This window comes from Pristis pectinata, chromosome 1 (genome assembly GCF_009764475.1).
Source record: "Pristis pectinata isolate sPriPec2 chromosome 1, sPriPec2.1.pri, whole genome shotgun sequence".
NCBI lineage: Eukaryota > Metazoa > Chordata > Chondrichthyes > Rhinopristiformes > Pristidae > Pristis > Pristis pectinata.
The window spans coordinates 138,850,512-138,866,783 of record NC_067405.1 but is presented as its reverse complement, the minus strand read 5'-3'; the positions used below and the strand labels follow the sequence as shown (position 1 = coordinate 138,866,783).

The 16,272-nt window shown below is 43.5% G+C and overlaps 1 protein-coding gene across 1 annotated transcript in view; it reads left to right on the top strand.

Moving 5' to 3' along the window:
- The window catches only part of sptlc2a (serine palmitoyltransferase, long chain base subunit 2a), a 130,846-nt gene that overhangs the window by 68,297 nt on the left and 46,277 nt on the right, over positions 1 to 16,272 (top strand). Inside the window, exon 9 of the mRNA XM_052012930.1 lies at positions 4,433 to 4,559. Within this exon, the coding sequence (XP_051868890.1) occupies positions 4,433 to 4,559 (127 nt within the window). The remainder of the gene's footprint in view (positions 1 to 4,432; positions 4,560 to 16,272) is intronic.

Sequence of the window (16,272 nt, the reverse complement as noted above, 5' to 3'; positions counted from 1 at the left end):
CAATCAGTCAGAATGTTTTCCACTGTACATCTGTAGAAATTTCTGAGGCATCAATAACATGTTGAATGCTGCCTTCGTGGTTGCTAAATTAGCTAATGCAAAGTGCTTGGTGCTAATGTCTCCCAATTGGTGCAAGAGTGGGGAGGAGATGTTTACTCCATTTCGGGCATAGAAGCCATCTGTATGGATTTCACAACACTTTGGTTTGGATTCACTTAAATGTGGTGGTGGTTTAATGTTGAAGCCAAACATCCAGCTAACCACAAATTATGGGCACTGAAGGTGTTTGAAACCCTAATTTATGTGATCTAACATGGTTTAAGAGAAAATTAAATTGTCTCCAACTTTAAAACTTAAACAAGTTTCTTTAATGGAATTGTAGTTGGAAGAGAAGGCAGCATTATTACTGCTCAATATCACCACCTCCTGGCAATCACTAGATATGCTGTTGCAATACCTTTGCTGTTGACCTTATTTTGGAATCCAAAACTAAGCACTAACTAAAATTTGTGTTGAAATTTAAATCTGAGTAAATCTACTGCAGTACTGTCAGTTGTTGGTGAGAACATTTAAATTGGTTTAATGTGTACTGGAAGTGATAAATGCACCTTTGATGTTAATGGAAGCCGACCTGAAATTCGGGCTTAGGTCATATCATGCAGTCAAATTTCTTAAAGTCATTGGGGTAAGACTGCTGTGAATGTTGGTATTGAGGCACAAAACTTGAAATATAAAATTGGAGTTGTATTTATATTTAAACACAAGCCACATGATTTATAGAGACCTTGCCAAGAAATTTCTTCTCGAGTAGTCTAATTTGACATTGAGATAATTATTGCTTTTACAGTTTTTGTCCCAATTCAATACTGTAACTTGCACTTCTCACCTAGCCAATTACATGTAAAACTGAGAGACTTGGAAAGTGCTATACAATGCAATAATTCTGAATCCACTAGGTGGGAGCAGTTATCTACAGAACAGATCCTGTACAACCAGAGTTGAAATCTAATTCAGTTTACTTGATGTGTGCCTGCCTTCAGGGCACAGTGATGCAGAGATCGAGCTGTTGCTTCATGGGTCTTGCAGCCCAGTCTTGATCCTGACCTCCGATCTTGTCCACGTAGAGTTTGCACATTCTCTCTGTGACCACGTGGGTTTTCGTTTGGTGCTCTGGTTTCCCTTTGTATCCCAAAGCTGTGCTGGTTGAGAAGTTGATTGTAAATTAGCCCTGGTGCAGTTGGTGGGGGAAGTTGAGAGAGTAAAGTACAGAGAAATAAGTGGGAGAGTGCAATTAATGGGATTGCTGAGAGCCAGCATGGACTTGCTGGGCTGAATGGCCATCTCTCATAAGGAAATATGCATGTTTCAAAGATTTTGTAAAATGCAAATGTAATTCTGCTGCGTGATGATCTAGACTCACCAGCTCAATTTAAGAACAATTTATGTTCTTTATCTAACTTAATTGTGCAGATACAAAAAGAGTACTACTGAAAAATATTTTGGTAATGGTGTATTGATAGTGGTGTATATCAATCTATTGATATACAGCACTGTTCCACAAAATGGTTTGTTATTAAGGCTTTGGGTCCAACATTATTCCGGAGAATTAATTTTACAGCATTATCCTATTCCAAACACTGGCTAAATACAGAAGAAATTAAATTTTACAAAATTGTAAAAAGAAAAATCCAGCAGATATTGAAGCTCTGGAACAAAATGCTGGAGCGAGGTGGAGAGCAGCAGTAAGAATTACCTTGGCCTGTTATGAATGCAAGTGGCATGAGGATTGTTAAATAGCCAAGGGTAGGAAAAAAATGGAACACTTTGAACACTAGAATTAAAAGAACACTAGCATTAAAACAAGCTTAAAAATGGGAATAGAGCTAAAGTTTTGTAGTTGCGTTGGTCACTATTTGAGAGTTCAATTTCCTCAAGGAAAAGATGAGAACATAAGCATAGGCTGTTTAACCCCTCAAATCTATTCACCCATTCAGAAAGGCCATAGTTAATTTGTGACCCAATTCCATATTTCCCTTGTTTCCATAGCCCTTAGTACATTGTTATTAGAAATCAATTATACTTGCATTTAAAATTAACATCTAACAGTTCCAGACTGTTACCATATTGTGTAGAAGTGTTTCCTTGGTATAATTCTGAAAGCCCAACTTTTGATTTTTTTTTTGGCTGTGCTTCCTGGTTCCAGGCTCCCCTAATTACCCCTTAATCTAAATTTCAGAGAATACAACACTAGTTTCTGTAATTAAAAACAGAAAATGCTGGAAATGCTCAGCATCGCTGGAGTGGGAAACAGTTAACAGTTCATTTCAATGGCTGTTTCTTTAATCTCCCCTCTTAACACTTGGAGACAGTCATCCTACCACAGTCCCACCAAGACCAGTGTATCCTCCCTCGTGTGGTGTCCCTGTTCCCCAGCTGTGGTCTAACCCAGGCTTTGTGTAGCTGCCCTGACTTTGCATAGCTGTGATATAACTTGGAACCCCTTGAACTAGACACAAACACTAGCATTCCATTGGTTTTTTGGAATACTTTCAGTACCTGCTCATGACTTCATGATCTATTTGTGAACCCCAACCACACGTACCCCACCCCCTCCACCTGCCCAGTCTCTCTGGACTTCCACAGCTTCTAGAAAGAAATTTCTTCTATCGTTCTGCCAATGTTGAAATCCATTTGTCATAGTGTTGTCCAATTGCTTAATCTACTAGTGTCTATATATTAAACTCTTCTGTTTACATTTTTATAATGCCACGTCTTTGTCATCAACAAACCTGGGCATTGCTTTCTATTTTATCTGATTCAATTATTAATATGGTGATTAGTTGCAACTTCAATTCAGACCTTTTGAGATGTCACAAGTTATTATCTCTTATTTTAAGTACCTGCTCAATACTCTTGCATCCATGTGATTTCAACCAGTTTCTTGTCCAGGTCAATTTGTCTTCAATACCATAGACTTTTAACTTTACTCAACAGTCTCTTTATGGGGAAATTTATGAAATGCTTTCTGGAAGTCCATATCGACATTCCTGACCTACCCCTTTACAAATCCATGTTTGTGCTTTGATCATCTGAAATTTTAAATGGTTCTTGAAACTTTGGTGTGCAAGGAGAGCATATGTAAAATTGGTGTAAGAATGAGAAGAAATTATAAGGCACAAGGAGTGCATGAATGCACTTGGAAACTAAGCACACCTCCTGGAAAGGAAGTTTTGGTTTCATGACAACGTTATGGGACGTGGTGAATGAGCATGATTTGAATACACTAGGGAAGGTAGTGAAGGGAGACCAGGGTGTGCAGATGAAAATGTAACAGTTTTGGAGCATGGTGATAGGAGTAGGCAGCAAGGTCATGGGACAGATGTTGGAGCAAAAGCAAAGTTTAGGATCAGTAAGTATACTGTGGTTCTGTGCCTCCTGAATGCCAGCAAATGAATTTGAGGCCAAATGTGAATTGAAAGGGAAAGGCTCTGCAATAAGCAGGAGGAAAATTTGATTTATCTCGTTTCGATGTCAATGCATAACAACAGCTTTTGATCTGAGTGCCTACCTCCAGATGAACTGAGGGGATGAAAAGCTGAGTTAAGAATCAAGCATGGACTTTTTCTGGATCACTGGCATGGTTCACTTGTGTTGCAGTGCAAGCATTGCCTCCAAATCATGTGAAACAAAAGGAAAGCACCACAGAAATGGATGATAGAGGGTTGTCGAAGGATTCATAGTGAAGGGTTCAAGTGAGCAGTGCACTCAAGCTAATGCAGAAGATTCACAGTTCTCCCAATAGTCAAGTAATTGGGGTGTCCCCTTCTCGCTCTTCCAAACCTGAAGAAGCAAGCCAATATCTTAAGCCATCCACTGCCAGATGTACTGGAAACTCTGAAATAGGTTTGTTAAATACTAGTAACTGGTATACGTTTATTATTAGTGTTTTTCTAAAACTGAGTTAGGGTTACTGGCAAGTGTAGTTGAGTGGAGTTGGTGGGAGCTGTTCCCTATTCTATATATGCACCAACTGGAGGGAATTTTGTTACCAATTGGTTCATTTCCTAATTTTGCCATCCCTTCTCTTCACAAAATTAAAACCATGTCTGATCTGCAGACATGATCTTTTGTTAGGCAACAAAGAAATTTGTTTTAATAAAATTAAACAGCTCAGGGGAAATGGTGTGGATGTATGTACAAGGTCTTTTGTAAAGGTCTCAATTGTCAATGACATTTGGAACATGTCAAATTTGCAACTGACTAAAATGGGCTTCTCTGCATTTTTGAAAATTATGTAAGAAATAATCAGTCTAATGTTTGTAAAGCTTTGGAGAAATTAAGTAGCTTTGAGTCTACACGAATCCAGCCATTCATTGATTCTGATCTTTATCATCTGGCACAAAATAGTTCAACAGATGTGTCTGCATTGCAGGAACTTGTGGACTATCTTCGCTCACATTCTCACAGTACAGTCTACGCTACTTCAATGTCTGCACCTGTTGCAGAACAGATCATCGCCTCCATGAAGTGCATCATGGGAGAAGATGGCACAACTCTTGGTAAGTTTCTATGGCATAATGGAAGGTGGAGCTTGCACCTGAAAGGCCATGTCTTGGTGGAGAAGATCTTTCATAGTGTATCATGAATTTCTGCCAAGTCTGGTTAATGACAATGAAATATAATATGCACTGGGGAAATGGTAGCCAAGTTGCATTAGTTAGACATGTTTGTATACTATGTGGGTTACTGTTGATATTCTCAACTTTATCTATGATGGGCCTAAATTTTATTTGCATTGTTTGTTTGCTACTGGTGGAGTTGGTACATGTACTTGCAAAGCTATACAGATGACAGCAACAACATGGCACAGGCTTTGACATCCTTTCTGCATCGAGGATACAGTAGCCTCCAGTCACTGTCAGACTGTTGCTCAGATGCAGTCCCTTGTGCTTGATCAACAGTAAGACACTACTATTGTTTTAGTGGCATTTATTTTGTAGTCATACAGCGCAAACCTTCAACCTACAATATCTATGCCAACCAAGTACTGACCATACTTTGGACCAGTGCATGGTCCAAAGCCACCTATGCCTTAGTGATTCAAATGTTTGCCCAGATGCTTAAATTTTGTAGGTCTCTTCCTCCACTTCCCCTGTAGGTGAAAAAATTCTTCTATGGATCTCCTCTAAATCTTATTCTTCACCTTCAACCAATACCCTTTAGTCTTGGACACCTCTAGGGCAGTTTCTTACTCTCTGCCCTATCTATGACCTTCATAATTTTGTACACAGTCTACAACAGAAGTATTGTAGGATATATGGTACATTGGTTGTAGTTAGCAACTTGGAGTTTGAAATCATCAGTGAGTGAAAAGTTTTTAATGTATTTTGTAGTATATTTTGTTTCCTAGAATTTTGGCTTACTAACTCCACATGCATCTTAAGATTTGATTGTTGCACTGGGGATGTTATGTTGATCCTTGAGAGCTGAAATCTGCTTGCTTCAGAGTTGTGCTCTAAGTCTCTGTTAATTTCAATACTCCAAGATCCTGATGTTTGAAACTAGCAGTCAACAGGATATGGAAGTAGTAGACTATGGTTGTTGCAGTGATTCCTGCTGAAATACCTTCCGGGGGAGAGCTTTCAGCATATAACCGTAAGATATCCTATAAGTATGTCAGGAACAAGAAGTGGCCAGAGAAAGTTCCCTTGGGGACCAAAAGGGTAATCTCTGTGTGGAGCTGGGGATGTGGGTGAACTCCTAAGTGAATACTTCTCACTGTATTTACCACAAAGGGCATGGATGATGGTTCAGGGAGGAGATAATCTGGAGCAGGTGAGTATTGAGATGTTATGGGATGCGTAATAGAACATAGGGTAGTGTAGCACTGGGACCTGCCTTTGACCCATGATGCTTGTAATCTCCTTGTTGTTGACTTTGTAGGATATGCCTTTCATCCAAAGCAGGAGTCAGTGCTCTCATGCCTCACAGATACAAATTTCCCACTGTGTGAAGAAGCAAAGATATGTAAAAAGATCAGTTGAAGTAGTGCATTTTCTTTTTCTCCTCTCCCCACCCTCACCATTTCTGTTTGCTACCTATTGCCCTGTAAAGAATCAAGACACCTTTGTACATTAAAAGGCCCAATAGAAATAATTTAATTTGAAAAGAAATGTTATCCTTTAATTATGATGTGTGCATGCTGCGAATAGGAAATGATTTGATATTTAAGGAGCTTGAGTGCTTGGAGTAGATAAGGATTTGTTTTCATCTTGTTCTAAGGTTACAGTGGAATTGTCTTTCTTAAAAAGGTTTAACTTAATTAAGTAACTTGGCTGCAGTTAAGTGGAAGGGAAGTATGTCAAGGTTCATGCTTTGTACAGTTTTTATAAACTGGGAAATCTAAAGAAATGGTGGATAAATAACATTGTAAATACTTCCTGTATTTGAAATCTTTACAGCATTTCAACAACTTGCTCTCTTTTAATCATGTCCTCTAGGTTACCTGTAGCATCTTCATCTTGGGATTGAGGATGACTTTCATCCACTGGGGTTCTGTGGGTACTTGGGTGATCAGTGAGGCTAAGATGGGAACCACAGTCTTCTCCAGATGCTGCAGGAGACCTATAATCTTAATTTCTCTAATTTAGTGGAAATGTTGATGCTGCTCCATGTATTTGAGAGCTTCACTATTAACTTTTGAAGTTTGGTAGCTGTCTGTGCAGTGTAAATTCAGGGTTACATTTTTGGCTTCCTTTTGTGCATCTCTCCCAATTACAGTTCTGTGTGGCAGTTCAGAATTTGTACCTGAATTATCACATTGGGAATCTGTGTACTTATGGATTGAAATCCTGAGATATGCAGTTTGTGTTAAGGTTGAGTATTGGTGTAAATGACCTTGATTTTTATTAGTTTAAAATAAAGTCATTCAGGTGGGAGTTGTGATGTTACCCACAGAGTACAATGAGGATTGGCACAATGCTCACAGCAATTTACAGGTTATGTTAATGACTTTGTTGTAGCGGTTGCTACCGCGGAATAAAACAAGACTCACTCGGAGGATTGCCAAACAGAACTGGTTTATTTTCCCGCCTTGTGCGGGCCCTTTAAGGGAGAAAAACTCCCGCCCAAAAAAACCGGCAATGACGTAAGTCCTACGTCATCAAGACTTTCCCGCGCGCGGGTTCTCCCCGTCGCTCGGAAAGACGAGGCCCGCCGCCATCTTGGGCCTCGTCGCTCCGACGCCGCGCGACCCGACTGCCGAGCCGGTTCGCCCGACTAGACGGTGAGTCGCCACACAACCCCCCCCCAGAACCGGCGAGACAGTCCCCAAGGTCCGTGGGCTGCGCCAGCTGCCGCTTAGGGGGGCGGCCTCTGCGTCGTGGCGTGGCAACCTCGACAGGCTGTTGCAGATCCAAATGGGCCGGTTTGAGGCGGTCCGCCGTGAAAACCTGTTCCCTGCCTCCAATGTCCAAAATAAAAGTGGATCCGTTATTCCGTATGACTCGGAACGGTCCCTCATATGGTCGTTGCAATGGCGCCCGAGGTGTGCCCCTGCGAACGAAAACAAACTTACAGTCCCGTAGTTCCTTGGGCTGGCAGGATGGGGCTTGACCGTGCCATGAGGTGGGAATCGGGGCCAAGGCGCCGAGCTTCTCGCGCAGTCTTTGTAGAACTGCTGGGGGTTGTTCCCCTTGGTCCTGAAGGGCAGGTATGAAATCCCCGGGGACAACTAGTGGCGCCCCGTATACAAGCTCAGCTGACGAAGTGCGGAGGTCTTCTTTGGGGGCAGTGTGTATGCCGAGCAGGACCCAAGGCAGCTCGTCAACCCAGTTAGGACCCTTCAGGCGGGCCATCAAGGCCGATTTTAGATGGCGGTGAAAACGTTCCACCAACCCGTTTGATTGAGGATGGTAGGCCGTGGTGGTGTGCAGCTGCGTCCCTAGCAGGTTCGCTAATGCAGCCCAGAGACTGGAAGTGAATTGGGTGCCTCTGTCTGAAGTGATGTGGGCCGGAATGCCAAAACGTGAGACCCAAGTTGTGAGCAGCGCTCGGGCGCAGGAATCAGTTGTGATGTCAGTCAGGGGGGTTGCCTCAGGCCACCTCGTGAACCAGTCCACGATGGTAAGGAGGTACCGGGCTCCTCTTGAAACCGGCAGAGGGCCCACGAGGTCGACGTGTATGTGGTCAAACCTCCTACGGGTAGGCTCGAACTGCTGTGGTGGGACCTTGGTGTGTCGCTGGATTTTTGACGTCTGGCAGTGCAGACAAGTCCTGGCCCACTCACTGACCTGTTTGCGCAGGCCATGCCAGACAAACTTGCTGGCGACCAGTCGGACAGTAGATCTGATGGATGGGTGCGCCAACCCATGTACCGAGTCAAAAACGCGTCTCCGCCAGGCTGCAGGGACAATAGGGCGGGGCTGACCAGTCGCAACGTCGCAAAGTAGGGTCCGCTGACCTGGACCAACCCAGAAATCTCGGAGCTGCAGACCCGAGACTGCGGTTCTGTAGCTGGGCAGTTCGTCGTCGGCTTGCTGTGCGTCAGCCAGGGCCGTGTAGTCGACACCCAAGGATAGGTTGTGGATGGTTGGTCTGGAAAGTGCATCAGCAACGACATTATCCTTTCCGGAGACATGTTGGATGTCAGTTGTGAACTCGGAAATGTAGGATAAATGTCTCTGCTGACGAGCTGACCAGGGATCGGAGACTTTGGAGAAGGCAAAGGACAGAGGCTTATGATCGGTGAAAGCGGTGAAAGGCCTGCCTTCTAGAAAGTATCGGAAATGCCGGACCGCCAGATACAGAGCTAGAAGTTCCCGATCAAAAGCGCTGTACTTCAGTTCGGGCGGTCTAAGGTGTTTGCTGAAAAATGCCAAGGGTTGCCAGCGGCCTTCGAGTAGCTGTTCCAGTACCCCACCCACCGCGGTGTTGGACGCGTCTACCATGAGGGCAGTCGGGACGTCAGTCCTAGGGTGTACCAGCATCGTGGCGTCTGCCAGGGCGTCTTTGGCCTTAACGAAAGCAGCCGCAGCCTCGTCAGTCCAGGTGATGTCCTTGCCCTTACCAGCCAGCAGCGAGAACAGAGGGCGCATGATACGGGCTGCTGCAGGGATGAAACGATGGTAAAAGTTGACCATCCCAAGGAATTCCTGTAGGCCTTTGACTGTGTCGGGGCGGGCAAAATGGCGGATAGCATCCAGCTTGGCGGGTAGGGGTGTTGCCCCGTCGCTGGTGATTTTGTGGCCAAGGATAAAGGTCCAGGTAAAACGGCTGCTGCCAAAGTGTAATTGAAGCGTACGGGTGCCGAAAGACCGTATCGTTGTACCGTTGGCGGCATTGAGTAGAGGACCTGGTGGCCTGTCACGAGTGTCGCGGCCTGTCGGGGGCAAAATACTGACCTCCGCTCCAGTATCAACGAGGAAATGCCGTCCAGATTTCTTGTCCTGAACGAAGAGGAGGCTCTGTCGGCGGCCAGCCGCCGTAGCCATCAGCGGCGGCTGGCCCTGGCGTTTCCCTGAAACTTGCAGGGTGGGCGGCATCGACGGGCCTCCGCACCCCACCACTGATGGTAGAAGCACAGCTGGTCACCCGTGTCGTCGTCTGCGTTCCTGGGGCGTGGCTGCTCGGTTGCTGGGGCCGGGCGAGGCAGGCGTTGGGCTCGCGGCCTGGTGATTTGACTGACGGACGAACCGCTCTCGCGCTTGGCCCTCCACAGGACATCTGCCCGGGCGGCCACCTCACGGGGGTTGCTGAAGTCGGCATCAGCTAACAACAAGTGGATGTCATCGGGGAGCTGTTCGAGGAAGGCCTGTTCGAACATCAGGCATGGCTTGTGTCCCTCGGCCAATGCCAGCATCTCATTCATTAGGGCGGATGGGGATCTGTCCCCCAGGCCATCCAGATGAAGCAGGCGGGCGGCGCGCTCACAACGGGAGAGGCCGAAGGTCCGGATCAAAAGATCTTTGAAAGCCGGGTACTTATCTTCCTCCGGAGGCGACTGGATGAAGTCTCCAACCTGGGCGGCTGTCTCCTGGTCCAGAGAGCTAACCACATGGTAGTACTTCGTGGAGTCGGAGGTGATCTGCCGAAGGTGGAATTGTGCTTCGGCCTGGTCAAACCAGACGCTGGGCCGAAGTGTCCAAAAGGTGGGCAGCTTGAGGGCCACTGCGTTGGCTGCTGCGCTGTCGTCCATTTCGCGGGTCCAAAAGCCGTTTGGACCGTCGGGGTCACCAATGTAGCGGTTGCTACCGCGGAATAAAACAAGACTCACTCGGAGGATTGCCAAACAGAACTGGTTTATTTTCCCGCCTTGTGCGGGCCCTTTAAGGGAGAAAAACTCCCGCCCAAAAAAACCGGCAATGACGTAAGTCCTACGTCATCAGGACTTTCCCGCGCGCGGGTTCTCCCCGTCGCTCGGAAAGACGAGGCCCGCCGCCATCTTGGGCCTCGTCGCTCCGACGCCGCGCGACCCGACTGCCGAGCCGGTTCGCCCGACTAGACGGTGAGTCGCCACATTGTGTTCAATTCTTTCATGTAATTTGGCTGGCATGGGTTTGGAAAATGAGTTGTCAAGGCATTCAGACAGCTTGAGGGTGAACAGGTGGCAGAGTGAGTATAATGTGAGAAAATTAGATTATTTGGTAGGAACATTAGCAAAACTATCTATTTAAATAGTGAAGCTAATGTTGGTTTTCAGAAGGATCTGGAAGAGCTAGTACACAATGCAGAAAATTGACATGCAAAAGCAGTTGGGAAGATGTGTTGCCCTTTACTACAAGGGGTCTGGAGCACAAGGGTAAGAAGTCTTGCTTCTTCATTTATAGATTTTAGTAAGACAACACCTGGAGTAATGTGTATGGTTTTGGTGTCCATACCCAAGGGACTGATGGTTGTGCATTCTGAATTAGGTTGCATGATTTTTGGGACGATCGTGTTGAACCATAGGGAGGGAGCGGGAATAGCCGATACTTGGGGTATTCAGATGAAAGTTGATGTCATTGAAATATACAATATTCTGAAATAGGATGACAGTAGATTTTGTCGCTGGTTCCTTTAGAGAGACTAGAGTCATAATCTCAGGGTAAGGGATCAGTCATTTTTAACTGATGTCCAGTGGAATCCATATGGAAGGTCATGGGAATCTAATTTGTCATAGCTGATTGGAAAGTATCTCTTCAAACTGATGTTACTGTGAATAGTTTTCCAAGTCATTCACATATGGTTTAGATAATCTGATTGTTAATGAACACATACCTCATCATTCTACCCTGTTCTGATTTAATGAATTGATGACTGAAGCAGATTGAAAGAAATAAAATGCAAAAGGCTTCTGGAAAATAGACTGAACTTGTACTCCGGTGTGACAATACATTTCATGAGGTCGAAATGGTTGTATAAAGGGAATGGCAGCAGATGGCTGAAGGAATTGAGTATTTTTCTGCAGGGGAGATGCTCACTCCAGGTTCACAGGTCTCCTCTCCACCCAGAGCAGCTTTTCAATGACCATGGCTCCCTGTGAACATTGGGCTTTTCCACTGTCGTCAGCTCCTAGTGATAATTTACCAATTGGTTTTTCCTGTACCAGTTCTTATCCATTAGAGAACTTCTGGCAGCAAAACTATTTGCATATGGATGGGAGGGTTGTATAACTTAGTTACTGCCTCCAGAACAAATTTTGGGGTATAAGAGCAGTATCAGTGTCTTGGACACCAAGGAATCGATTAGAATTAGCAGAAACCATGAGTTTCCATCTTTCAGTTCAATGTAGGGTTATAAAAAAGTGACCAAACAATTTTTTAAAGGGAATCTTGTTTAATTCTGCCCTGCTTGTGGAGAGAAATCACCACTTCATCTTTTTTAGAATATTGCCTCTGCAGTGTCCATTCTATCTTATACAATTTTTTTTGAAGGATTTAATGCATTAAAAATCACTTGTTTGAGTTGGAAGTGCATTTATTATGTTGAAAATACTTGGCAAGGATGCATGTTAGAAAAACATACTTTTGAAAAGGGAAATCAGAGGCTCCCCTTGAGGGCTAATTTTTCCCAAGGCACCAAGTGAAAGTCAGATGTAATGATTGATAGTGTTTGTGAAAACAGCTTCTAACTTTCATCAGTCAGAATTCTCCGTGACCTTACCGTTTAAACAAGACTGAATCTCATTCTCTCTTTGGCTCTATCCATCAATCAAAATGTTTCTAACACTATTTCAAACATTTTAATGGAAAATTACATAAACTTTTCAGATGGAAATTTATGGGTGATTTTTTTTTTTGCTCAGGTGAACACCCATGAGCTGGTATTGCAAACTTAACATTCTGGATACTCTAAACCAGAACAAAGTTTTAAAAAGCTCAGTACTTTGAGTTGAGATGGAGTGGGAAAGGTAGAATTTGGCAAATATCAGAGTTACCCATTTAATTGGGTTTACTAAGTGTAAATATATGTAAGCTTTAACATTCATTCTAAAAGCCTGCTTAAGCTGCCACACAGAAAAATGAGACGGCACCTACTCTAAGGAATGGTTACATGAGGGGGACCCTTTCCCCATTGCAATCCACAGGACGGTTGGTGTTCATATAGTCATGGTATGGTTTCCTAATGAGTCTCCAGGACAGCAGGGATTAGAGTTGATTTGCTGCACTGGAATTCTGATCTCTACTTTAGATATTAAAGCAATTTTGTCAACTGCAAAGGTTGTACAAGTCCTTGCCTTGAATTTTTAGCAGTAATATAGGTGCAGCAGGGACTCTTCATACCTTCCAACATTTGATTTCTGGGCCCTGGAATCTGCTGGTCCTTAAATTATCACTATCATTATCAAGTCAGAGACCAAGACCATATGTAAGTTTTCCAGGCCTCTATTTAAATACTTGATCTCCTGAGGCATACCTATCAAATTTTGTATACTAGAGCTACTCCTGCAACAGGAAAATGTGCATTCTGTGGTGGGGCGTGCAAGTTGGGGGAAGAGAGAAGAGTCTTAGTGAACAGTTGTTACGTGTACAAGTTTACATTGGCTATATTGGGTAGTAAACCACCGGAGATCCGTAGGGAACCAGTGGTGGGTTGGTGGAGAGCGTCATCACTTTGCTTTCCCTCTTTGGTCAACTACCCTTCAGTACAAGCATGGAATTTCATGAGTTACTGTTTCCAAATGCAGGTTTGAACGTAAACAGGTTGACTTGCTCTTAAACTACTTTGATCTGAGAGATGCTGCAACTCAAGGCTTTTAAAAAAATGTGCTATACTTCAGTTGGGATTTTGATTACACAGCAAACTGAACCATAAATGGAAATGTGCACTGAAAGAATCTTCTACTGGAGAGAGTTCACAATATATCTCTAGTCAGTGTCATTGAGTTTATTCTTGCCTGAAGCAGGCTTCCTTGTTCAGATTCCCATGAATTCTTGTTTGTGGCTGGAGAAGCAGCTTGAGTCCATGTAAATACTATAAATATTAAACAAGCAGTCCTCAGTATTTTTAAATCTGGTTGTGTGCTTTGATTTTTGAGTGTGTGCACTGAGGAGTGGGATGGATTAAAAAGTCTGGCAAATATGCCATTTTCTCATCAACATCCCATTCTTCATGGTTAAGTATCTAAGCTGTACTAGTGTTGGTAGAGATATTTGACTAGATTGGGTTAGTAAGCTGTGATGAACTAAATTGACATATTGAATAGAAGAGAAATAATGCAGGAAAATCTCAGCAGGTCAGGCCGCATCAGTGGAAAGAGAAACAGTGAAGGGTCTTTTGATCTGAAACATTCTGTTTCTCTTTCCATAGGTGCTGCCTGACCTGTTGAGTTTTTTCAGTATTTTCTATTTTTTATTCCAGTATATTGTAGTTGCCTTTTTGGTATTGGAGATTTTCTTTAAAACAAAAGCATTTTACTTGGATGTATCTTGACTTTGACATGTGAATTTAAACTTCTGACATTTTTGTCATTCTCTGAAAATAACTTGCCTTGGTGCACGTAGATTTAAACAAAAAAAAACACTTGCACCTGGGCTGCCTTTGGACAAAAGATAAGCAAAGATCAATCCATAGCCCTGATGGTATTTATTTTATATTGTAACTCCAGGTATCTCTCTTCAAAGATAAAGATCATGATACTCCTGCACATAAGAGTTCATTAGAAGTCTTCTAGTTTCTTGCTAGGCTGTGCTGAACAGCTATACACAAATGTGAAACTTTAGGCCAAAATACAATGCCATGTTCCCATAAATGTTTTCTCTGCTGTAAAATCTGCAACATTTTCAAATATGTAATTTGAGGGCAAGGTCAATGAGGCCTGCACCATGCTCATGATGGCCTGAGCATCAATATCAGGCATTTCCTCCCTTCCCCACCCGCCCATGCAGCCACATAATATTTTTGGATATTTCTTTTGATAGAAGAGAATCTGTGGTCCTATTTCTTAAAATGGGCATTTTTTTAAAAAAAACTCTCATTTTTATCAGGTCGAATCCCACAAAGCAGCAGCTTTGAGGCTTATGATGTAGTGGGGCTATTATCTCCTTACAACTTTCAATTAGAATGGTTGCAACATGGAAGGAGGCCACTTGCATTTGTATCAACTCACTGTAAGAGCAATCCAGTTAGTCCCATTCTTAACTTGTCTCCCAAAAGCTGTGCAAATTCTTTCAGAAATGCATCCAGCTCCCTACTGAATTATACAGTTGAACTTGCCCCCCACTACTACTGTCAGTCCATCCCTTACTCTAACTACTCAGTTTAAAAACTTGTCACCTTTGGTCCTTTTGCCAATCACCTTCATTCTGTGTCTCCTGCTACTTGAGTGACCCTTTCACCAGTGGTATTAGTTTCTCTACATCTATTGTCTATAACCTTGATTTTTAAATACTTCCATTCTGTGATTTCTATTCCACCATGAACAAACCCAGCTATTCCATCAATCCATGTAACTAAAGTCCTTCATTCCAAAAATCATTCCGGTAAATTTCTTTAGCGCCCTTCCATAGCTGCCACATTTTTCCTCGTGTGGCACCCAGATCTGCTTGTAAACCAGCATTCTTTTTGTAACGTGTGCATTACCACCTACAAAATGCACCTCACTTGCTCACTTGGACTACTCTGGCTCCTGCCAAAGCTGTACCAACGAGGAGGACAAGGGCAACAGGTGCATGGACACACCACTGCCTGTAGGTTCTCAAAGTCTCTCACCATTCTGATTTGGAAGTGCTAGTGGTTCATCGCTATTTCTAAATTCCAGAACTACTTATACGGCAGTCCTCTGGGAACGTCTACTGCAGTGGTTCCAAAAGGTGTCTCACTGGCACCACCACCTTAAGGATGGACAATAAATGCTGGCCTTGCCAACGACACCCACATCCTGAAAAAGTCAGATGAACCTGACTATTGGTGAAGAACCCTTTCCAGAGGAGTGGGTGCCTATCCAAACCAGGAATATAAATAGCTGTTTTGGTGAAGTGGGAGAATCAAACATTGTCAAATAGTCAGAGTAATACAGCATGGAAATGGGCCCTTCAGCCCAACTTGTCCATGCCAACCAAGATACCCATCTAAACTAATCCCAACTGCCCACATTTGACCTATTTCCCTCTAAACCTTTCTTATCCATGTACCTGTCCATGTGTCTTTTAAATATCATTACTGCACCTGCTTCAACCACTTCCTCTGGTAGCTCCTGTGTGTGGAAAAAGTTACCCCTTGGGTTCCTATTAAATCTTTCCCCTCTCACCTTAAACCTTTGCCCTCGTTCTTGATTTCCCAACCCTGGGGAAAAGACTGCATTCACGCTATCTATGTCCCTCAAATTGCACTGTTCAGATTGGGTTAAACCAGTTGAAGAACCAATCTGGTATATCAGTAATGAGTCGCATCTTTAAATATGAGGAAACAAAGCAGGCCAGATAGCATCTGGAAGCAATTTCAAGCAAGATGGAGCCAAGAATTTATTGATCTGTTTAAGGATCCTAGCTTAAACATGGGCCTGGTTGGCTGGTTGATTGCCTGTTTCTCTCTCCACAGATCCTAGCTGACCTGAATATTTCCAGCAGTTGTGGTTCTTGTTTCGACAGTTTTGAAACATTTTGGGTGGGGGAGAGTGGGGAGAATGTATTGTTTCTATTTTTGATCTACTTGTTATTGAATTGAGCAATGACTTAAGTAAGGGCTGAAAATTAGTGTTATTTGATTGGGAAATAACAAAGGAAATCTGCTGGAAGTCTTTTAAAGGTGTGAGTTTTTCCTGCAGTGTGATGTCTTGTCAGAAAAATTAGTCCT